This window comes from Heterodontus francisci, chromosome 13, assembly GCF_036365525.1.
Source record: "Heterodontus francisci isolate sHetFra1 chromosome 13, sHetFra1.hap1, whole genome shotgun sequence".
In the NCBI taxonomy this organism is placed as follows: Eukaryota; Metazoa; Chordata; class Chondrichthyes; order Heterodontiformes; family Heterodontidae; genus Heterodontus; species Heterodontus francisci.
In genome coordinates, this window is record NC_090383.1 from 118,429,346 (window position 1) to 118,454,874 (window position 25,529).

Genomic DNA, 25,529 nt, shown 5'->3' on the forward strand with positions numbered 1-25,529 from the left:
GGGGAAGCTCATTAGGACTTGCATCTAAGTCCTAATTCAACACTCAGGCAAAGAATTTGAAGCCGAGGGCATTTTTCTCACCCCTTTAAGCTCCTTACTATGATTGCAATTGTTATTCTCTGGTACTGTAATCAGAAAATATCGAGTAAAGGTGTTGTTAAAGGGGCTGCATGCATGGTTGGTTGGCATCAAGTAATGGTTTTGTTGCTGCTGGAACATCATCACAAATTTGCCCCAGCAATGTGCAAGAGGAATTACTAAAGCCACCAGTGTAACAAAAACACCACACTTGTGTCATGTATTACTTCCCTTTCATCTTTGCAAAGGGGGGATGGGGGCTCTCAAGAGCAAGGAGGCCCAGATTGGTACTGCCAGTGTACCTTCATTGCCAACCATGTGTGTCGGGAAGCCGTAATCTTCCATCTGTCGAGTGCAGCGCATTTCACGATTATAGGGCGATCTCCTGATAGGGCCCAGATGCTGAAGACAGATGCATGACAGAGAGAAAAAAAACTAAGCAGATCTACTTTACCTCAATAAAAAGTTCTGCCAAATCAACTCACAGGTAGTGCCTTGACCTGTCAAGGCTTCGCTGTTTCCTGAATTGTAGGTGGCGTAGACCTTGACATCGTATGGCGTGCCAGGCTTCAGATTCTGCGGGGTGTAGGACGTCACGTCCCCCACGAACACCTCCATTTTCTCATCACTGCCTGAAAGAATCAATCATCGCATGTGTTAAGTTTTAGTCTGAACCTCTGTCCCCTTCTCTTCTTGCTGGGGCCTCTGGATGTACAGGCTTTGACATCGGTAAGGAAGGAAAGGAGAGCATGAGCACTATCAAACAAATGTAAAAATAACCTACGAGCATTGCCCAACAGTTACAGCATCTGATGAAATTCTGTGTTACAATCTCAGAGAGGTGGAAATTGATTCAGGCACATTTTCAGGAGACCCTGAGGTTGGTTTGAAACTGGGCCTCAATTGAGGCTCAGGCTTCATGCCTGAAATTGGCCTCAGGCCTCAAATTGGGCTTCGGGCCTGAAGTCTTGGGCCTGATAACATTATCTGAGTGAGCTTCCAGTGCCTGTCGCAACTTTCACAGGCAGTTCAGCCTTTTTAAAGAGACAGATTTCGGGCCAAAGTTAAGTCCCAATGAGAGGGAGTGGGGTGGAAACAGCAACAAGGGCTGTGGGGGGGGTGGGGGGGGGGGAGGGGGGCAGATCATGATATTGGGGAGTCAGAGCAGCACTCCTGTTCCTCTTGGCTCCATAGGAATGTATTTTTGCTTTTTTGTTTCTTAAAAATATTAACATTGTGGTGGCTGAATGGTGCAGACCCGGTGCTCAGTCCAAACCAATTTTTGTGTGGGAGCCGAAAACAGTTGTTAGGCCCCATGTTTTACATCTGTAAGGGGGCTAAAGCCTGTTTTGAGCAGCTGCATGTGGCCCAATCTCGGGTCAGATGTCTTTCAGGTGTCCTTTGGGCATGGGGGTTTTGGTCCCTGAAATTGGCCTTTGTCATGCCCATTTAACGCTCGTAAAATCCAGTGCAGAGAGGTCCAATTTCTACCACACATTATATCAGGAGCCAACTTTTAGCAAGAGGACTTTATTCTACTCCTATCTAATGCCACGTGTCAGATTGATTCATAAGAAATGCTGATTGTGGTTGGATGGAACTCTGTTCATATTTTGCCCTAATCCACTCCAGGTTGCACTGAGAACTGTCCTACATTCCTTCACTCTCCCTTAATTAACACTGGAATATCCTGTTCAACTGCACAGTTACTAGTTCTTTCTAACCTACACATCTGTGTAGAATTACATAGAATTTTACAGTACAAAAACAGGCCAGCTGGTCCATGCTCCATACGAGCCTCCTCCCACTCTACTTCATCTCACCCGATCAACATATAAAATCATATAATGGTTACAGCACAGATGGAGGCCATTCAGCCCATCGTGTCCGTGCTGGCACTTGGCAAGAGCAGCTCACTGAGTCCCACTCACTCTCTCTTTCCCCATAGCCCTGTAAATTCTTTCTCAAGTGCTCATTCAATTTCCTTATGAAAGTCACAACTAAATCTGCCTCCACCATACTTTCAGGCAGTGCATTCCAGGTCCTAATCACTCACTGCATAAACAAGATCTTCCTTGTGTCGCCATTTGTTCTTTTGCCATTCACCTTAAATTGATGTTCACTGGTTCTCATCCCTTCTGCCAATGGGAACAGTTTCTCCCTATCCAATCTGTCCTGACACCTCTATCAAATATCCTCTCAACCTTCTCTTCTCTAAGGAGAACAGCCCCAGCTTCTCCAATCTATCCACGTAACTGAAGTCCCTCAACCCTGGAAACATTCTTGTGAATTCTTTCTACACCCTTTCACATCCTTCCTGAAGTGCAGTGCCCAGAATTGAACACAATATGCCAACTGAGGTCAAACCAGTGTTTTATACATGTTTATCATAACTTCCTTGCATTTCCACTCCATGCATTTAATTATAAAGTCCAGGATCCCTTATGCCTTTTTAACCACTTTCTCAACCTGCCCTGCTATCTTCAATGATTTGTGTACAGATACCCCCAGGTCTCTCTGCTCTTGCAACCTTTTAGAAATGTACCCTTTATTTTATATTTCCTCTTCTGTTCTTCCTACTAAAATTAATCACTTCAAATTTCTCTGCATTAAACTTCATCTGCCACTTGTCCATCCAGTCCACCAGCCTGTCTATGTCCTCTTGAAGTTTATCACTATCCTCCTCACAGTTCACAATACTTCCAAGTTTTGTGTCATCTGCAAATTTAGAAATTGTGCCCTGCACACACAAGTCTAGGTCATTAATATATATCAAGAAAAGCTGTTCAATTAGTACCAACCCTTGGTAAACCCCACTATATACCTTCCTCCAGTCTGAGAAACAGCCATCCACCACTACTCTCTGTTTCCTGTCACTCAGCCCACTTTTTATCCATGCTGATACTGTCCCTTTTATTCCATGGACCAACTATGCTGGCAAGCTTATTAAGTAGCAATTTCTCAAATGCCTTTAACAAGTCCAGGTACACCACATCCACCGCTATACCCCCCATCAGCCCTCTCTGTTACTTTATCAAAAAATCTCAATCAAGTTTGTTAAACACAATTTACCTTTGAAAAATTCATGCTGGCTTTACTTAATTAATTCACTCTTGTCCAAATGACTGTTAAGTTTGTCCCAGATTATCGTTTCTAAAAGCTTTCCCATCACCAAGGTTAAACTGACTGGCCTGTAGTTGCTGGGTTTATCCTTCCACCCTTTTTTGATCAAGGGTGTAACATTTATAATTCTCCAGTCCTCCACCACCCCTGTATGTAAGCAGAATTGGAAGATTATGGCCAGTGCTTTCGCAATTTCCACCCTTACTTCCCTCAGCATTCTTGGATACATCCCATCTGGTCTCTTTCATCCTCATGGGTTTATGTAGCTTCCCTTTTAAAAGCACCTGTGCTAACTGGGACATGTTGCAGGATTTAGTCTATCCTTCTTTGGGAGACTGAGAGCAGGGCAAGAATCTCCCTGAGCAGCATTTGTTACTTTCAAGCAGCTGGACACAAGACTGCCTTACTGGCTTGCGCTTTCTCCAGTAGCTGCCACCGTGTAAATTGCACCAGAACGTATAGCCTGTACTACACACACAAAGGAGCTTGGAGATTTTGTCTTTCCTTTAGCCCCACCCCCTCCCGATCCAAAGGCAACGGGTCTTGCTCAGCTTGCAGTGCAATGAGCACCTGAAGCCCTCTGGGCATCTTGTCCAAACAGGCTGTTCTCATGATTGTGGGAAAGCTGTTCAACTATGGAGGGCAGCAGCTGAGTTCCACGCTCCGCTAGCCCAGGTGCATGTCTTCTGGCAGGGCCCCTCTAGACAGAGAGCACAACTGGAAAGCCTTGACTGATCTCCTAACCCTCCCTGGCCCAGCAAGCCCTCGTTAAGGTGCACTAACTCAGAAGATGGAATGGCAAAACACTCAGATCTGTCAGGCCAAATGAGTTCAAGTTTTCTTTGTCATATTAGCAATTTTTTTGTTTTATTTTTAACAACACCCAATGAATAAAATCTATGGCAGGCAAATCGTAAAAAGAAGAATTTCAGCATATTTCAGCTGGACCCAACTCAGGAGTCACGGAAATGGAAAGTCTAAGGTGAAGCATTATTACCTACAGTGCAAATACTGGAGGGGAAATAAAATTGTGTAAAAGAACAGGAAAAATGCAACATGTGCAGTACAGATGTTGGTATTGACCTACCTGTGGGCTGGTAAACAAGTTTGTAACCAAGGACTGGCGATGGAGCAGGATCCCAGGTCACACGGAATCGAGTGTACCACTCGTCAGATACCCGCAGATTGCGGGGTTCCAGCAAACCCACTGAGGGGAATAAAGGAGACACATTAAAAAGCGAGCAGAAACCTTTCAAATATTTCACAGCTGAAGAAAGTAAGTGGCTGAGATCTGTTTCCTGCTCAGTGAAACCCCCTCTCTGATGTTTGATTTTAAATGGCTGCTCTCCAAGTAGGTCTGTTGGCAAAGATCCAAAACAGAAAATGAAAAGGCAACTGGCACCTCATCATAAAAATAACATACTCATAAAACAAGCACAAGGTGTGGGTCTCCTACAAGTGTTCATAAGTTAGAGCCACAACACACTGAATGATAAAATCACACAGCACAGTAGGCCATTCGGCCCATTGTGTCTGTGTCGGCTCTTTAAAATATCGATTCAATCAGTCTCATTTCCCCTGCACTTTCCCCATAACTCTGGAAAATTCTCCTTTTCAATTATTTATCCAACTCCCTTTTGAAAGTTACTACTGAATCTGCTTCCATCGCCCCACCTCCTTCAGGCAGTGCGCTTCAAATCACAGCAAATCGCTGTGTGAAAATATTTCTCCTTATCCACCTTCCGCTTCTTTTGCCAGTTCTCTTAAATCTCTGACCTCTGGTCATTAAGTTATATGGAAATAAAGATACACACATGCCCATGCACACAACAGGGGATCATTTTAAAGTCAGGTGACAGTGTAAAATGGCTGATATTGAATTGGGTGAACATTAAACGACATACCTGATGTTGCTTTCCCCGATTTAAAAAAAAAACTTACATTTATATACTATGATTAAAGTAGCAAAACATCCCAAGGCACTCAACAAGAGTGCTATCAATAGAAAAACATTTTTTTGACACCAAGCCACAAAAGGAGAAATCAGGAAAGATAAACAAAGGCTTGATCCAAGATGTAGGTTTTAAGGAGCATCTTAAAAGTGGAGAGGAGTAGAGAAGCAGAGAAGTTTAGGGAGGGAATTCCAGAGCCTAGATGAAGAGGTAGAGCAATTAAAATCAGGGTTCTGCAACAGGTCAGAATTGGAGGAGCGCAGAGGTCTTGGAGGGTTGTGAGGCTGGAGGAGATTACAGAGATAGGGAGGGGTGAGGCCATGGAGGGATTTGAAATCAAGGATGCAGGATTTTAAAATTGAGGCGCTGCCAAATGGGGATCCATGGAAGGTCAGCGAGCACAGAGGTGATTCATGAATGCAGGGTTGAAGATAGGAGATCAACCAGGAGAGCACCGGAATCATCAAGTCTAAGAGGTAACAAGAGCATGGATGAGGGTTTCAGCAGCAGATGAGCTGAGGGAGGGTCAGAATCGAGCAATGTTACTGAGGTCAGAAGGACAGAAAATAGCAAGTCATGGTAAATGGTTGCTTTTCAGACTGGAGGATGGTAGACAGTGGTGTTCCTCAAGGGTCAGTGCTGGGACCACTGCTTTTTATGCAACATATAAATGACGGATCTTAAAATACAGAATAGAATTTCAAAATTTGCCGATAATACCAAACTTGGAAGAGTGGCAAACTGAGGATGAAGCGAACTGACTACAATGTGATAGATAGGCAAGCAGAATGGGCAGACAAGTGGCAGATGGAATTTAATATAGACAAGTGTGAGGTGATGCATTTTGGCAGAAGGGATAGAGTGAGGCAGTATCAACTTAATGGCACAGTTTTAAAGAGTGTGCAGGAACAGAGCGACCTGGGGGTGCATGTGCATCAATCTATGAAGTTGGCAGGACATATTGAGAGAGTAGTTAGCAAAGCAAATAAGACTTTGGGCTTCATATACACAGGCATTGAGTACAAAAGCAGGGCAGTTATGCTGAAACTTTATAAAGCTCTGGTTAAGCCTGAGCTTGAGTATTGCGTCCAGAGGGTGCAGAGGAGATCAATCAGAATGGTTCCAGGGATGAGGGATTTTAGTTACAAGGTCAGGTTGGAAAAGATGGTATTGTTCTCCCTGGAGCAAAAGTGATTGAGGGGAGATTCAATAGAGTCATCGAGAGATACAGCACTGAAACAGGCCCTTTGGCCCACTGAGTCTGTGCCAACCCATTTATACTAATCCTACATTAATTTCCCTCTCACATCCCCACCTTCCCTCAATTTTCCTACCACCTACCTACACTAGGGGCAATTTACAATAGCCAATTTACCTATCAACCCACAAGTCTTTGGCACGTGGGAGGAAACCAGAGCACCCGGAAGAAGCCCGCACGGTTACGTGGAGAACTTGCAAAGTCTGCACAGACAGTACCCAGAACCAAACCTGGGTCACTGGAGCTGTGAGGTTGCGGTGCTAACCACTGCGCCACTGTGCTGCCCAAGGTATACAGGATTATGACAGGCTTAGATAAGTTAGACAAGGAAAAGCTAACTGATGGTACAAGGACTAGGGAACACAGATTGAAGCTTTTGGGCAAGAGATGCAGGGGGAATATGAGGAAGAACCTTTTTTACACAGTGGGTGGTAATGACCTGGAACTCGCTGCCCACAAGGGTGGTGGAAGTGGAGACAATCAATCATTTCAAAAGGAAATTAGATGGGCACTTGAGGGAAATAAACTTGCAGGGCTATGGGGATAGAGCAGGGTATTGGGACTGACTGGATTGCTCCGCAGCAAGCCAGAAAGACTTCCTTCTATGTCATAAATGACTCTAGGTGGAAGTAGGCAGTCTTGGTGATGGTGCGGATATTTGGTTGAAATTCAACTTGGGATCAAATACTGAGGTTGTGAACAGTCTTGAGCAACTTAAAACAGTTATCAGGGATGGAAACGGTGGACAGGGAATGGAGTTCATGGTGGGGATCAAATACAGTAGCTTCAGTCTTGCCAGTAGTTAGTCGGGAAAAAGTTTCTGCACTTCCAATATTGGATGTCGGACAAGTTGTGTGACAAATCAGAGACAGTTGAGGAATCCAAGAAGGTGGTGGTGAGATAGAGCTGTGGCATTTTCAATAGAAAGCGGGTGGCTAATGTGCTATCTGCCATTTTACAACATCACCCAAAGTTAGAATTACTCCCACACAAACAAATGCACACGTGACTGCAAATATACACCCACATGCACATAATTAAACAAGCACTTGCACAAAAAACCCATGCACACACTCACACCCGGCTGCACGCAAGCAAATATACTCATACAGATGCGTGCAAAGACATACTTATCAGACAGAAACCACTTAAAGCCTGGGGATGAAAAGTGAGAGAGGCCAATGACCGTACCCAAGGCAGGTCTTGATTGTGGCAAGTGTCCTCATGCCACAAGTATACAGAGAAAGAGGCCCAGAACTTTATAGACAAGCCCCGTTCCATTTTGGAATTGTCACAGGCTTTGTTTTGTCCCCATTGTTTAAGAATTAACAGAACTCCAGCTCCTCACTATTTTCTTTGGGTCCTCTAAGCCACAGATCCTCCATTGGGTGATAAACTAATAGAAATACTTGCATTTATATAGCATCTTTCACAACCTCTGCACTTCCCTACACCTTTTGAAGTGTAGCCACAGCAAGGTCCCACAACACTTGCTTTTAGTTGTTGGTTGAGGGACAAATGTCGCCCAGGACACTGGGAAGAACTCACCTGCTTTTCTTCAAAATCAAGTCAATGGATCCTTTACATCCCCTTGAGGGGGCAAACAGAGCCTTGGTTTAAAGACAGCACCCCCAACCACACAGCATTCCCTCAGTGCTGCACTGGGATGGCAGCCGAGATTACATACACAAGTTGCTGGAGTGGAATTAGAACCCACAACCTTCTCATTGAGGAGGTGGCAGTGCTATGCACAGCTACAGCTGGCATCCTTCGCAATCTGCAATGTGGTTTTACCGACAGAAGTCATTGAACACCCAATCACCCTGCCTGCTCTTCTCAACATTCTAGCAGTAAACAGGTCACCAAGTTATAGTTCCAAAGTTGGATGATAACAGCCAATTCTTGATTTCTTTTTTGGCTGGATTTTAAAATGGGATTTGTAATATATGTTGGCTTTCAACTAGTGGAAGCAAGGCTGGGAGCTCTGGGTTAATGAAGAAACAACTGTAACCAGTTAGTTGCTCTCAGCTTAGAGAGCATTTGGAAGCATTATAATTAGCCTCAATATCCACAGGCTACGGGGGAGGGGTAGCAGAGTATGGTAGTGAAGTGTAATGTCTATATTACTGGACTAGTTACCCAGAGGCATGCACTAATTATTCATACTGGACATTAGTTTAAATTCCACCAAAGCAGCTTGAGAATTCAAATTAATTTTTGAAAGAAATCTGGAATCATTGCCATAAAAACCCCACTAGTTCACTAATCTTCTGTGGGGAAGGAAACTTTCTGAGCAAGCCACTCAGTTACATCAAATTGCTGCAAAGAACTAACAGAATTGTGAGAATACCTTCACCATGCAGACTGCAGCCATTCAAGAAGGCTCACCACAACCTTCTCAAGGGGAACTAGGGATGGCCTTTGCCAAGACTCCTTCGACAGCACCTTCCAAACCCACGACCTCTACCAGATAGAAGGACATGGGCAGCAATTGCATGGGAACACCACCACCTGCAGGTTCTCCTCCAAATCTATATCACTGTTCCTTTACTGTCACTGGGCCAAAGGCCTGGAACTCCCTTCCTAACAGCACTGTGGGTGTACCTACACTACATGGACTGCAGCAGTTCAAGAAGGCAGCTCAACACCATCTTCTTAAGGGCAATTATGGTTACCAGCAATGCTCACATTCATGTGAAATGTGGGTGCATGTACCTTGGGAGAGGCCAGTATAGACAGAGTCCTCCAGGGTATCCCGGACAACATTGGCCACTCAACCAATACCAACAGAAAATATAGGCTGATCACTCCATCAGCTCAGCTGCATTTGTGGGATTTTGTTGTTTAAGAAAAATAGCTGACAGACTCACCTGTTTAACGACAGTGACTGCACCCCATAAAGGTAATCTGTTGTGTATGAAATGCTGCGAGACACGCTATATGGTTCCGTGATCCATGATTCCATAAGGGAGATGAGGAGACTGTTTTTTATGCAGTGAGTTGTTGTGATCTGGAACGCACTGCCTGAAAGGCTGGTGGAGGCAGATTCAATAGTAACTTTCAAAAGGGAATGGGATAAATGCTTGAAAATGAAAAAAAATGCAGGGCTATGAGGAAAGAGCAGGGGGATTGGATCTAATTAGATAGCTCTTTCAATGAGTTGGCACAAGCATGATGGGCTGAATGGCCTCTTCCTACACTGTAAGATTCTATGATTAAATACATATGAATCCTGCAGAAGGAGGAATGACTGGTGGAAACCCAAGGAACAATGCTAGTGTGGTATTGTATCCTCTAATGATTGAGACATGAAAGCAAAGAAATACTGTGAACCATCAGAGCAAATAATAAACTGTGCAAAAATACACTCCTATTTCTTATTTACTGTATCATTCTTCAAACTGGGGGCTCCAAAATTTCCAGAAGGTTATCAGACTCCTCTCCATCTATCAGAGTTCTGTACTTCTATTTGACTTGGTGGCACCTTGTTTCTGCTTGTATATATTAAATGTTTATTAAAAATGCTTTTTTCCTCAATGAGTTGCTAACAGTGTCTCTCACATGGTGCCAAGAAGCACGTCAGTATTTGCAGGGGGTCCATGAAAGTTTGTCAGAAGTTTTATGAGACCCCCGGGAGTGAGTTAGCATTTGCAGCAGATGCCTGGGAGTGTGTCAGGATTTGTGGGGCTTGGGGGAGGGGATGGGTGGAGGGGCAGTCCCTGGTTGAGTGCCAGTACTTTCAAGGGCCCTGCTGGGAGTGAGTCAACATTTGCAGCAGATGCCTGGGAGTGTGTCAGATTTTGCAGGGGGCCCCCGATTGACGGACAATACCTTCAGGGGATCCCTGGGAGTGTGTCAATATTTGCAGGGAGTTTTCAATGGCGAAACGTTTGAAAGTCACTGATTTTACTATAAAATACAGTTTGAAACTTTCATGAGTGTATTGGGTCAATTTGACCTTGAGTATCTGCTGTGGATTATTGGTAATACTCAGCTCTGAGTCAGGAGGTTATGGGTTCACGCCCACTCCACAGACTTGGGCACATAATCTAGGCTGGATCTCCAATACAGTCGTGATAGAGTGCTGTGCTGAGTAAAGTGCTGACTTTTGGATGAGATTTTTAACGAGGCCCTGGTTCTTCTCTCATGAGGATGTAAAAGATCCCGTGGCACTATTTGAAGAAGAGCAGGGCAGTTATCCCCGGTATCCTGGAGCAATATTTATCCTTCAACCAACATCACTAAAAAAAATCAGATTATCTGGTCATTTTCCCTCTGCTGTTTGTGGCAGCTTTCTGTGTCCTTACAGTGACTGTTTCCCTACTTTGTACCAGTGATTACACTTTAAAAGTACTTAATTGGCTGTAAAAAAGTTTGAGACATCCTGAAGTTTTGAAAGATACCAAATAAATGCATTTTTAATGATTCCTTAAACATGAATCGGGTGTATTAGACTGCAGGTATCACTTAAGAAGACTGGCTAGTGTGTTGTAGCTCTGCTACATGGCTTGAAAACTAGTGCCTGCTTGGAGTGACAGGAAGCCAGCAGCAGCAAGTTATACTGCCAGTTCCACACAGCCTCCAGGGTCAGTCAAGTTGTCACGAGAACAAACACTGGTACCATTTCTTTATTTTACTGCCCAACAAAGACTAGACAGAAGGAAAAGAAAGACAGTAATGAAGAAAGGATGATCACCTGTCCTTCCGTCTCCGGTCAGCTGCCCACCATCTCCATCCTCGTACATCGCCACCACACTAATTCTGTAGGGAGTGTCGGCCATGAGTGATTGAAGAATTACATTGTTCCTTCTGCCAGGAGCAAATGTCTGAAAACAAAAAAAGTTGCTTGAAGGAAATGAATGGCAAAGTAAGAGAGCTGGAGCAAGGGAAAGGGACTGGATAGCACCATTTCAAATCAAGTATTCAAACAGATCTAGCAACTGAAAACTGAGTGCCCATGAGGTGCTGTGGGCCATCAGCAGCAGCAGAATTGTATTCATTCACAATCTGGAGTCTCATGGTCCGGCGTATCCCCCGCTCTACCATTGCCATCAAGCTGGGGGACCAACCCTGGTTCAATGAAGAGTGCAGGAGGGCATGCCAGGAGCAGCAACAAGCATACCTAAAAATGAGGCATCAGCCTGGTGAAGCTACTACATAGGACTACTTGCATGCCAAACAGCAGAAGCAGCATGCAATAGACAGAGCTAAGCGATCCCACAACCAACAGATCAGACCTAAGCTCTGCAGTCCTTCCACATTGTGAATAGTGGTGGACAATTAAACAATTGACAGGAGGAGGTGGCTCCATAAGTATCCCCGTCCTCAATGATGGGGGAGCCCAGCACATCAGTGCAAAAGACAAGGCTGAAGCATTTGCATCCATCTTCATCCAGAGGTGCCAAGTGGATGATCCATCTCAGCCTCCTTCTGAGGTCCACAGCATCACAGATGCCAGACTTCAGCCAATTCAATTCCCTCCACGTGATATCAAGAAATGGCTGAAGGCATTGGATTCTGCAAAGGCAATGGTCTCTGACAACATTCTGGCAATAGTACTGAAGACCTGTGCTTCAGAACCAGCCGTGCCCCTAGCCAAGCTGTTCTAGTACAGCTACAACACTGTCACCAACCCGGCAATGTCAAAAATTGCCCAGGTATGTCCTGTACACAAAAAGCAGGATAAATCCAAACTGGCCAATTACTGCCCTATCTGTCGACTCCCAATCATCAGTAAAGTGATGGAAGGGGTCATTAACAGTGCTATCAAGCAACGCTTGCTCAGCAATAACCTGCTCACTGATGCTCAGTTTGGGTTCCGTCAGGGCCGCTCAGTTCCAGACCTCATTACAGCCTTGGACAAACCATGGACAAAAGAGCTGAACTCCAGAGGTGAGGTGAGGTGAGAGTGCCTGCCCTTGACATCAAGGCAGCATTTGACCGAGTAGGGGCATCAAGGAGTCCTAGCAAAACTGGAGTCAATGGGAATCAGGGGGAGTATGGCATCAAGGAGCCCTAGCAAAACTGGAGTCAATGGGAATCAGGGGGAAAACTCTCCATTGGTTGGTCATACCTAGCACAAAGGAAGATGGTTGTGGTTGTTGGAGGTCAATCATCTCAGTCCCAGGACATCACTGCAGGAGTTCCTCAGGGTAGTGCCTTAGGCCCAACATCTTAAGCTGCTTCATCAATGACCTTCCCCCCATCATAAGGCCAGAAGTGGAGATGTTTGCTGATGATTGCACAATGTTCAGCACCATTTGAGACTCCTCAGATACTGCAGTAGCCCGTATCCATATGCAGCAAGACCTGGACAATATCCAGGCTTGGGCTGATAAGTGACAAGTAACATTCACACCACACATGCCAGGCAATGACCATTTCAAACAAGAAAGAATCTCACCATCTCCCCTTGATGTTCAATGGTATTACCATTGCTGAAACCCCCACTGTCAACATGCTGGGGGTCACCATTAACCAGAAGCTGAACTGGACCAGCCACATAAATGCTGTGGCTAGAAGAGCAGGTCAGAGGCTGGAAATTCTGTGGTGAGTCACTCACCTTCTGTCCACCATCTACAAGGCACAAGTCAGGAGTGTGATGGAATACTTGCCTGGATGTGTGCAGCTCCAACAACACTCAAGAAGCTCGACACCATTCAGGACAAAGCAGCCCGCTTGATTGGCACCCCATCCACCACCTTCCACATTCACTCCCTCTACCACCGACGCACAGAGGCAGCAGTGTGTACCACATACAAGATGCACTGCAGCAACTCATCAAGGCTCCCTCAACAGCATCTTCCAAACCTGTGACCTCTACTACCTAGAAGAACAAGGGCAGCAGAAGCATGGGAACACCACCACCTGCAAGTTCCTCTCCAAGCCACACTCCATCCTGACTTGGAATTATATTGCCATTCCTTCACTGTCCCTGGGTCAAGATCCTGGAGTTCCCTTCCTAACAGCACTGTGGGTATACCTACACTCCAAGGACTGCAGTGATTCAAGAAGGCAGCTCACCACTACCTTCGCAAGGGCAATTAGAGATGGGCAATAAATGCTGGCTGAACCAGTGATGCCCACAGCCCCCAAACGTATGAAAAAAAACAACATAATCTTGAGGTATGATTGCAGAATGTACTTACAAACTCCTCAATTGGATCGCCAACAGTTGGAGCATATATAATCCTATACTGTTGAACTGGACCCTCGGCATGATCCCAGCTCACACTCAAGCTGTTGGTCGTTGCATCGTACACTCTTATGTTCCTGGGTCCACTACGAGTTACTGCACAGGTGGGAAAAAATAAGTCAATCATGATTGCATGTGCAAAAGAAAAATTGCTTTCATGCAGGAAAAGTACATAGAAGTTACAGCACAAAAACAGGCCATTCAGCCCAAGTAATTCATGATGGGTATTTATCCACACAAGCCACCTCCCACTCCTCTTCATCTAGCTGTATCACCAGAACCTTCTATTCTTTTCTTCCTCATGTGTCTATCGAGCTTTCCCTTAAATGCATCTATGCTATTCACCTCAACCACTCCCTGTGGTAGTGAGTTCCACTTTGAACCACTCTCTGGGTAAAGAGGTTTCTTCTGAATTCCCTATTGGATTTATTAGTGACTATCTTACATTTATGGCCCATAGTTGTGGTTTCTCCCACATGAAAACATCGTCTCTGCATCGACTCTCTCAAATCCTTTCATAATTTTAAAGACCTCTATCCACTCACTCCTGTGCCTTCTCTTTAATAGAGAAAAAAGCCCTAGCCTATTCAGCTCTTCCTGATAATTGTACCCAGAGGTGGATACACACACAGAAACACACATACATGCAGACACATGGGCGTGTGCAGATACACACGCAAAGACACAGAGGTGCACACAAGCACACATATGCGTGTGCTCACACACATACGTTGTCTTGCTTATCAGGTACTTAACCTACATGTTTTGCCCTCGTCAACACTCTGGCCACCTTCCCCATCTGCGTACAGCGCCACCACATTGACAGAATACATTGTGTCTGGTTGCAGTCGTTCCAGGAGCAAGTTGTTGGAGTTCCCTGGCACCACCACCTGGGCAACAACAATGGTTCCACATCAGCACATTCGCAATCATAAAAAGGGGCAGAGCCCAGAAACTACAGCAAATATTTTTGTTACAGAGAATTAACGCCAGACGAACGGAGACATTCATCACAGTTACCGCAGCTCCTATAATTGAAGGAAAAAACTGATTGCTCAGTTGCATTTTTTGTTACATTGTCACAAATCACGCTTACTCACAGAGTCTCAGTTGAAGCTAAATTAATCGTTCAGAAATGTTTATTGATGTATGATGCAGTCTGTGGGAACAGTGACTTACATACTGCGAAGGTCGGGTTCCAGTCAGAGGTGCATAAACCACCCTATACTGCTGCACAGGCCCCGGAGCCCTGGTCCAGCGTACATTCAGGCTGTTCGCCGATGGATTGTAGACTTGAACATTTCCAGGTGCCCCACGGATTACTGAGCACACACAGATAAAATGAATTGCATTACATTCTTGACATTAGCAGGAATTTGCATGTACAGAGCACCACATATAAGGACGAGACCACCACCGCCACCCCCTCTAAATGTAACACTTTGTACAGTGTTGATTAATGTTTTGGGTTGGAAATCTTCTGTAGGACAAGGCGCAGAGGGAGACAACCCAGCTCCATGTTATTTCTGCCCTTCCAACTACCAATGTCGTGCCTCCGCAGGTCAATGAGGTCACAGAGTGGGGCATGGAGGGACCCGCTATACAAAGCTTCAAGTGCCATTTCCCATCATACCTGTGGGAGATGAAGTGATGTTAAATAGGGAATCAATGCTCTTTTGATGGTTTGGGGAAAGGAGAAGAAAGACCAATTCGGATTTTTCTCCTGGTTGCTACTTACTCGGCTGGAATATTGTGCAAATGTTGTTTGCGAACAGGTTTGGGTTTGGCTGCAATGATGGCGAAATATCCTGTACTTAACCATTTATACCAATATATGAAGAATGGCCACTTGCGCAAGGCACTGAGTGCCTGCCAGTGCCCAGAGGACTTTATCCCTGTCCATGGCGCTATCTGCAGAAAGCAAGGGTGGACCTCCCTTCTTAACTGAATCTGGGAGTCCCTTCACCACACGGGGTGTAGTGGTTCCAGTCGAAATCCAACACCGCCTTCTCAAGGGCAACTAGGTGGATGAGCAATTAATGCCAATCTTAATGGAGACGCCCGCATCCCAGGAATAAATAATGTTTTAAACAATTTGTAATTGGGAGTTTAGGTGGGCTTTAGATTTGATTGAGAACACATTATCTGAGTTTTTTAAGGCTGTCATCTCACTGAGCACTTACATGTTCTCCCAGTGTTGGACCTACGAGCACCTTCGCCTTCTCTAAAGACAGGAACTACTGTAATTTCATAAGCTGTATCAGGATTCAAGCTCTTGAGGACTGTTGTGTGTGCATTTCCCGGTACTGTGACCTGTCAATATAAAAGCCAATACAACTCACCATCATCAGTAAATTGCATTAAATGGGTTACAATAGTGCAGTATTTGTGTTACTGGATTAATAATCCAGTAGAACGTGAATTCAAATCCCCCCATGGATGGCTTGAGCTCAATTTTAAAAAGATAATAGAAAAAATAAGGTGGTCTCAGTAAAAGTAGCCATGAAGCTGTTGATTGTCGTAAAAAAAACTCCAGCAGATTCACTCGTGCCTTTAGGGAAGGAAACCCACTGTCCTTACCTGGTCTGACCCTATGTGACTCCAGTCCCACACCAATGTTGCTGACTCTTAAAGTGCCCTCTGAAGTGGCTTCGCAAGCTTCTCAGTGGTGTCAGGGCAACTAGGATTGGGCTTTAAATGCCAGCCTTGCCAGTGACACACACATCTCAAGAATGAATAAAAATTAACAGCTCGTTAACTTGCAGCTGTTCATGGGAGCTTCCTGTGCACACACTGGCTGCCCCGTTTCCTGCACTACAACAGTGACTTCACTTCTGAATTTCCTCAATGGCTGTGAAGTGTGCCATATAAATGTAAGTTCTTTACATCTTTCTTTGTAAAGCCTAGCACACAATTTAATGCATCTTTATTAACTGTTGCAGCAAAGTCCAAAATCACAAGACACAGGGATCTGGGGGCTCATGTGCATAGATCTTTGAAGGTACGATCAATGATTTCAAAAGGAAATTGGATGGGTTCTTGGGAGAAATAAACTTGCAGGGCTATGGGGATAGAGCTGGGGAATGGGACTGATTGGATTGCTCTACAGAGAGTTGGCAGGGACTCGGTAGGCTCTATGGCCTCTTTCCATGCCGTAATGACTCTACAACTGCACTTCTTCCCCTCTGGTCACAAATCCAATTCACAGGAAACTCTGTTCAACCACTCAAAGAGAAGAAGGTATTTTAAAATGTGTGAATTAGTAACACAAGTAATATACAGGCAAATATCCACGTCTGGACACACTCCACCTGGGAACACTAGGGGAGAGCTTCAGGAAATCTCCCGCTCCGCTGGCATGAATTTTGCAGAGATTCCATTTACGTGTACAACCAAGGGGGGATTTTTGTCAAATTTCTGGTTGCAAGGCAGGAAACTCTGAGAAAATTTACCCCTTCATATCTGTCAGTGAATTATCGGCACAGAGACCAAATCAAGAGATGAATTGAAGCCATAAACAATCAGAGTGAAACTTGAACTGCTACAAGACTTCCCTTGCATATCCTAATTTCCTTCATCCCACCATTGTCTGCAATACCTTGAGCTGCCTGAGCCCTAAGTTCTGAAATTCCCTCCCTAAACCTCTTCACTTCACTATATCTCTCTATATCTCTCCCCTCCTATAGGACACTCCTTAAAACCTACCTCTTTGGCCAAGCTTTTTGTCACCTATCCCAATACCTCTATATGTGGCTCGGTGTCAACTTTTGTTAGATTATGCTCCTGTGAAGCACCATGGAAAGCTTTTACGTTAAAGGTGCAATAGAAGTGCAAGCTGTTGTTGGTGAATATTGCTACATTGCATTTCTGATAACACTGGGTTACTTTCAGTAACGAACAACATTAAACGTAAAGTTGTGAAGCTTACCACTTCTTCGTTTCCCGGTCCAGTGGTTGGAACATAATGAACCTTATAGCGCTGTACTACACCTTCAGCAGGATCCCAGTTCACACTCAGCGAGCTTGTTGTCGGGTTGTACACTCTGAGATTTCGAACTGAAGCGAGCGGCTCTGGAAAGAAATGTTGCAGATGGTTTTAAATGGAGTGCCATGATGGTGGCTTTGAATGCTCCCTTGCTGGTCATAACTACTCCCTCTGCGTGCTGCCTACTTTCGTTTCTCAATGTAAAATGTGATTGCAAATAGACTCCAGTGGTTGAATGCTGAGGCATAAAGGGCCTAGTCGGGGGGGGCGGGGGGGGTTGATCCCCAGTCTGTGCTGAATGAATTACTCTTGAAGGGAGGTGCATTTGGGGAGTTACACAAGGTCTTAGCATCACCAGAGGAAGGAAGTTCTTCATTTATAAAATCATAGAATCTTATAGCACAGAAGGAAGTCATCTCACTTGCCGGCTCTTTCTGCATAGCCCTGATTTTTTAAAATACTTTTCAAGTGGTTATCCCATTCTCCTTTGACCATTACTATTGAATCAGCTTTCACCAACCTTTCAGGCAGTGAACTCCAGATCACAACAATTCACTGAGTAAAAAAACATCTCCTCTTCCCCTCTCTGGTTCTTTTGTCAATTATCTTAAATCTGTGCCCACTGGTCACTGACTCTCCTGTCATTGGAAACAAGTTCACCCTATTTATTCCATCAAAACCCTTCATGATTTTGGACACCTCTATTAAATCTCCTGTTAACCTTCTCTGCTGTAAGGAGAACAATCCCAGTTTGTCTACCCTCTCCATACAACTGACATCTCTCATCCCAGGTATCATTCCAGTAAATTGGTACCTGGGATGGCTGGGAATCCCAGTTGCTATCCAGTGAACCATTTCTCCCAGTTGCTCATTTTAGTGACAAAGGGCCAGATTTTTGAGGCCTGAAGCAGTGGGTGGGCTTGAGATCTTCCACTGCAGGCCGACGTACTGATTTGCCAAAACTGTTCTGATTCAGAGCCATTTAGGAAAAGGACAGGTCTGGGAAGAGACAGCTACCCACCTGCAAGCATGTGTAGCCAGTTGAGATGATTAAAGGGCCTATTAAGGACTCTTTCACACACTGAATTTTCCAGTCGGCAGACGGACTCTATACCGCGACTGAAACACAGCCAGTTAAACAAGGCAGTTTCCTGGCAGATGGGGTGGGGCCAGGCTTCAACATGGCCGTCAGACCACAGCTGCGACCCCTGGCCGCCCTGTGAAGGGGTTGTCCCTCCGCGATCACTGCCAGGCAGCTGTAGCTTTTTTCACTTGAAATTTTATTGCCTGGTCTTCAGGGGGCTCCTCCATCTTGAGGTGCCCCTCCCCCCTCGCTTTCTACATAGGAAGTGGCAGCATCCACCTCTGACAGTGGGGCTGCCGATGCCTCCTATTGGCCCTCCAGCTTTGGGAGGCCATCTGCCACCCCCAATTGGACGGTGAGCACGGCCTCTGACCATTAATTGGCTAATCTTGCAAAAATCTTTGTCCGGTGACTATTCCCGACACCGTGCAGGTTGGAACTCACATTTGGTCCTGACCCCAAATGGAAAATCCATCTCAGAGTATTCCTGAGAACAAAATGGGGAAGAATGGCATTTCCTGGAGAACACTGGACCTCTGGAACTGGATGCTGGCTTGTGCGGTGGACAGCAATTGCTGAATTCCTTCAAGCGAGAGCTAAACCTGTTTGTGGCTGGGGAAAGAGAACATCTCATACAAGGGCTAGGTACCTAGTAATGTTAATCAGGGACACAGCGGTCTCCTGGAGGAATTTTGATCGCATAATGAAAAGAATTTTATAGATTTGTTTTCACCTCTCTCAGGAGATCATGTGATTTAGGATGGGATGGGGGAGTTCATACTGTGGTGCACAAGAGATCACATTTGTGTGGGAGAAGCTGGATGGACTAGTGGGTTTTTGTCTGTCTGTCATTGTCCATATGTCTTAAACTCATGCCTAAAGTGTTGCTAAATTTGGCTATTGTAGTGAAATGCAGCCCACCTTCCTTACCCTTTCATCACTGTGTAGCTTCTGACAGAGTTAACATGTGCTGTTGTTAGAATACATGACTGACCTAAGACCAGTAGCTGCACAGTGTCATTCATACCAGCAGCACCCAATTTATGCAGCACACGTAGGAACAGGATGAGGCCATTCAGCCCCTCGAGCCTATTCCGACATTCAGTTACATCATTGCTGATCCGTACCTCAACCCCATTTTCCCACCTTTGCTTGTTCTGGGTTCACACACCTAATGTGAAATACACATGTGCAAAGCTCTACTTCTGGCTAGGCTAGGTGCATGTCTTCATGGGGAATTTGTGTTCCCTTAAGATCTACTGTTAGGAAAACCAGCCTTTGAATATGCAGAGAGCAGGGGCAGGAGTGCCCAGGCTCTCAAAGCTTTAAAAAACAAACTGCATAAATCTTCAGTTGACTGGGCATCCCCTCAGTGAGAAGGTGGCTCATTGTGAAATCTGAGCACTTCTTAATTCTTGCTGGATGTTGCACTGGAGTTGTGGATTCAAGACCCACTCTGGGGGCTTGAGCTCATACTCCAACTGACACTCCAGTGCAGTACTTAGGGAGTGCTGCATTGTCGGAGGTACTATCTTGGGATGTGATGTCAAATCAAGGCCCCATCTGCCCTCTCAGGTGCATGTAAAAGATTTCATGGCACTATTTTGAAGAAGAGCAGGGGAGTTCTCCCCAGTCTCCTGGTCAACGTGTATCTCTCAATTAACATCACTGAAAGAGATTATCTGATCATTTATCTCATTGCTGACTGTGAGAATTTATGTAGAAATTGGCTGTCGCATTTCCTACATTACAACAGTCAAACTGTGACTACACTTCAAAAGCATTTAATTGGCTCTAAAATGCTTTGCAATGTCCTGAGGATGTGAAAGGGTCCAATTAAATGAATGTTCTTTCTTCTAAAGTAACAATATCACCTGTTTTGATTTACACCATCCTATTGCTAAGGAAACCAGGAATTTTGCTTGTCTTTCCCAATGTAACCATACACTGAGCGGGTGGTTTCAATAACTTTTCCACAATAATCCCCAAATCCCTTTCCCAATCAGCACACTCTGCCGTTGATTTATTCAAAACACACTCGGCTATTTTGTTTTCTTACTCTGAAGCTAATTATCTTACATTTAGCAAACCAATTATTTTCCTGTGGGCTCTGTGAAGGAGATTGTGAAGTTGATGCCAAATTGTAAGTAGTTTGTGCTATAGATTTGCACTTCTTCGGCACCATGTTCAGACAACTCCAAAACTCATTCCACTTGTGGACTTGCAGGGAGAGGGGTTGAATTCCATTTCATCAGCATACACTGAATTTAAACCAAGGTCAAACAGGTGAAAGGACATTCTTCAGATCCACTATGCCACCAAGCATTTGAAAGGGAAACTATTATTTGTGAGGTCAGGGAATCAAGTATTATTTAAAGGGCAGGGAATTTGGATTATTAAACTCAAAGCTCTGATTTTAACCTAACGCACACCATGTGAACTGGGCAGATTCAGGATGGGACGCTCAATTGACACCCACCTTATTTTAATGCTCCATTGAACCTTGACCCAAACCAGCCCCTTTTTTGTGGGCTAGGTTAACACTGGGGATAAATGGTAGCACAAAATGGTGCAGCAGGACCGAGGGCCCAAACGGCCTCCTTGTGCTCCTACAACCAAAGACCACAGACAGTAATGCTGTCACATAGACATGTGATGCAACTTCTCCCACACCCTCCCCCAAGGCCCTTGCACATGTCGCAAATGCGCACTGCGATGTCAAACGTACTTGTTCTGCCATTGCCAAGGATCTGTCCCCCATCTCCAGCTCTGGAGACAGATACGACTCTGATTGAGTATGGGGTGTCTGGATCCAGCTTCTGTAACACCACACTGTGCTGTCTGGGGCCCACGGTGACCTTGAAGAGAAACAAATGACTTGAGTTAAATATTCAGTGCCAAAGGGTACATTGGGCAGAAATGACTGGTCTTTGCTACCCCAGGAATTATTACAGCATCCCACCATCTCCACCAGCACAAATATGGAGAGGATATTCCTGATGTGGGCTGTAGCTTAGTGCTTTCACACTCTATTCCTGACTTACAAGGCTGTAGGTTCAAATCCCACGCCAGAGGCTTGAGCATAAAATCTTTGCTCATGCTCCCAGTGCAGTAGTGAGGGAGTGCTGCATTCTTGGAGTTGCCATCTTTCAGATAAGATGCTAAACTGTGGTCTCAACTGTCCTCTCAAGTGGATGCAAAAGATTTCATGGCACAGAATGGCTTCCATATTTTCTACATTATAACAGTGACTACACTTCAGAAGTATTTAATTGGCTGCAAAGCTCTTTGAGATGTTCTGAGGACATGAAGCAAGTCTTTCTTCAGGACATCAAATTTCACTGTGAAGCTTACCCAGTATCAGCTTACAGGTATGATAAAATTTTGATTCATAGTAAAGCTCCCTCTGTGCTGCCCTAACAATGTGTTGCAGCCCCAACAACTTTAGAAAAAATTTTCATGTTGTACCTGTGCCATCCTGTCTCTAAGTGGCATTAATGAATTGATGCTAATTCAGGACAGTGGCTACCTAGTAACTTCACTGACTGTGAAGAGCTTGCAGACATGCTGAGGATGTGAAAGGCACTATATAAATGCGTGTCCTTTTGAGTGCAGTCCTGCCACATCACTCCAGTACAGTAGAGACAGGGCATCTGGTACACGAGTTCTGCATGTCCTGCACTGTCTGTGGGCTACCCCAAACTGGGCACTGCTGCCAACACGGCAGAAAACCAGCAGGAAGATTAAATTTCTTTCTTAAGAGCAGCTGGTTCTTCGCTGTACTTGGGAACTGGGAGCTAAGCCTGATAATCCGGAGCAAGCAGTCATTCCCTCTTCTTAAGTAAGAAATAGTTCATGATAAATGGCAGCTACCTACAATTTAAATGCAAAAAATGTGTGATTCCATAACATTAAACACCGATGTTACATCTTAGATGTTCTTAATTACGGCTGTTCCCTCAATATAATTGGAAAAGCATGGTCTTAAATGCAGATTAAAGGCTTCCTTCTTTGCCATACCCATTCTGGACGTTGTTCATGTGGAGAAGTACTGAGATTACTACTGATAATAGATAACTTCTAAGAAATTGTGTTACAGGTGATTTTGGAATAATAGGCTTTCTGGCAGCCACCTAGAAAAACATCAATCATTTTTATGATCCGATTATGAAAGTCTTATAAACAAAGCTCTTGGATGGCTTTGTCTTAGATAAACCAGAAGTCTGCTTCACATAAAAGAGGTGATGTAATGCAGCAAAACCCAGGACAATGGGTCACTGAAAATCAGCTAAAACAGCGCAGACGCTGATAAACGTAACCTATCAAAAAGGTTAGCCACACACTAACACACTTAATCTAATTTACTGGAAAACAATTTAATGGCATGCAGCAAACAATAACTGGTATTCTCTATTTTCACAGTGTGACCTTATTCAAACTGTATCCTAGAAATGACAGTTTGAGATGCTAGTGTCCCAACACTTTTATGATATTGTTCAATGGAGGTACTCACATGAATATTTGAAGCTATCAAATGCGTCAGTTAACACAGCACACAAAAGGAATGTCATAGGTGACATCCTGCTAATATCGTAAACTGTCTGAGCCCACAGCCCAGAGTATATTGTTCCAGACTTATTCCATGCTATGGCAGGTCATTGGCAGTTTCTGAAGGATAACCTTCATGATTATTTGAAGTAGTAGCTGGGTTGTTCTCCCTCGAGCAAAGGAGATTGAGGGGAGATTTGATAGAGGTGCACAAGGTCATGACAGGTTTAGATAAGTTAGTCAAGGAAAAACTTCTCATTAACTGATGGTACAAGGACTAGGGGACAGAGATTGAAGGTTTTGGGCAGGAGATGCAGGGGGAATATGAAGAAGAGCTTTTTTACGCAGTGGGTGGGAATGACCTGGAACTCGCTGCCCACAAGAGTGGTGGAAGCAGAGACAATCAAAGATTTCAAAAGCAAATTAGATGGGCACTTGAAGGAAATAAACCTGCAGGGCTACGGGGATCGAGCAGAGGAGTGGGGCTGACTGGGTTTCTCCATGGAGAGCTGGCATGGACTTGATAGGCCGAATGGCCTCCTTGTCTGTTGTAAATGACTCTCTGACTCTATAACTCTAGCTAAGCACCAATAAAACCCTTTAGTGAATAGTCGCAAGTCGAGCCTCCTATAACAAGAGGTGTGATTGTTTCTCCAATCTCCGTCAAGTTATCACACCCTGCTGTGGAAGAGACAATGACATCTGGGACTGTCAGCTTGGCTCTGCTGACTGCACACTCAATATTGACTCAGAAACAGGCTGAGGCCCTTGTTGATGGTTCAGGTCTAGATAATGTAGTATTACCTTATGCAGAACAGTGGAACCAGAGACCTGCGCTTGACGGGGTGTAAATTCAAAACGAATTTGTGGAAGCACTGGGGTAATGTTAGCTTAATCCACCCATGGTGAAAGTGACAGGACTGGGTGCAACACTGAATTTACACCCTGCCTGATTTTACACTCCATTGAAGTTCCTGGAGTATTATCAGATGGAGCGTAAAATTAGCATTCCACCCGATCCTGTCAATATCCCACCCAACGAGTTAAGTTAAAATTACCCCCATTATTTCAGTGAGTGAGTAGTCAATTTATGGAACAGCCTCCCCAGGGAGACAGTGAGAGTGGATAGCATTGATTAATTCCAATACAAATTCGATTTCTTTCAGAAAATAACATGATACGAGTAATTTGAAACATGACGGGTGGTAAGTGTAGCAGGTTTGGGAGGAACAGGTGACTTTGGGCTCATGGTTCCCAAAGCTCTCCATCACTGGGGGTTTTCCTCACCTCCTCATGTCTGGATGTGTTGTAATCACTGAGAGATTAAATCCATGGTTAGCCAACAACTCCATTATCATCATATCATGTGACTACCAGGATGGTAGAAGATGAACTAGATGAAGCTTACTCTTTTTGTAACTAGCAATTCTTATGTTGCTTAAAAAAACAGGGATTTCATTCGAGTGTGTTTGTTGACAAAATCTGCACTGGTTGGAAGCTTTGCTCCGGTGATATCTTTTTTGGGAGGTGGCCATTTTACATCTATTAACAGATCTCAGCGCCTTTTTCCTTAAAGCTATCTAAATTGAGACAGGTGGTTTAAAGAAAATAGCCCACAGTAATTATTATTAGTGGTGTTACTGTAACATGCGTGTGACAACCCCCTCTCTGTTTCTGTCACTGAGCAAGTAACATCTGTTAAAATAGAGAAACTTGATACAGATGTAAGTGTCTGCACAATAATTTCTGCCCTGACAATTTTTAAAGAATTATACTGAAACATTAAAGATGCACACAGTCAAAAAATACTCCAACAATTCACAATGAGACCTGTGTTGAGGATCAGTTAAGATCTCTTAATAATTGCAAATAATTTTTTAAACATAAGTTAAGGCAGCTGCAAATAGTTTTGAAAGTAAAAACATTTCTGCAATATATGCAAAAATAACTTGCTGACCTGTAATCACACATCACTGTGTGTGTAACTGCATCTGGGGGTGTCAAACTCCAAGATTTTGCAAACGATTGCCAAAATCTTCTTCACATCAGACTATTTACATCAACAGATGGAGGAGTCTAGCTGGATTTGAACCAATTGCGCCATTCAGTCCCTAACAGGCATCAGTATTTGCAAGTGTTGCAAAAATTATTACCAAGGGAAGCCTATGGTCAATTTATGTATTTAAAGATGCATTGTATTCAGGAGAAAAAACTTGGCAATTTTTTTTTGATTGTCACAAAAGCTATACCGCACTTTTGTCTCAATAACTTTGGCTGCATATCCATGCGTGTTGGAGGCCACTTGA

General features: G+C 44.4%; 1 protein-coding gene across 3 annotated transcripts in view; it reads right to left on the reverse strand.

The window, feature by feature from the left end:
* LOC137376636 (collagen alpha-1(XII) chain-like) overlaps window positions 1-25,529 on the reverse strand; it is a 268,726-nt gene that overhangs the window by 113,170 nt on the left and 130,027 nt on the right. For all 3 annotated transcript variants that reach the window (XM_068045570.1, XM_068045573.1, XM_068045571.1), the window contains 9 exons: window positions 21,404-21,533; window positions 17,535-17,677; window positions 15,790-15,919; window positions 14,786-14,928; window positions 14,367-14,496; window positions 13,560-13,702; window positions 11,108-11,237; window positions 4,289-4,408; window positions 564-710 (listed from right to left, as the gene is read on the reverse strand). In XM_068045570.1, the coding sequence (XP_067901671.1) occupies window positions 564-710; window positions 4,289-4,408; window positions 11,108-11,237; window positions 13,560-13,702; window positions 14,367-14,496; window positions 14,786-14,928; window positions 15,790-15,919; window positions 17,535-17,677; window positions 21,404-21,533 (1,216 nt within the window). The remainder of the gene's footprint in view (window positions 1-563; window positions 711-4,288; window positions 4,409-11,107; window positions 11,238-13,559; window positions 13,703-14,366; window positions 14,497-14,785; window positions 14,929-15,789; window positions 15,920-17,534; window positions 17,678-21,403; window positions 21,534-25,529) is intronic.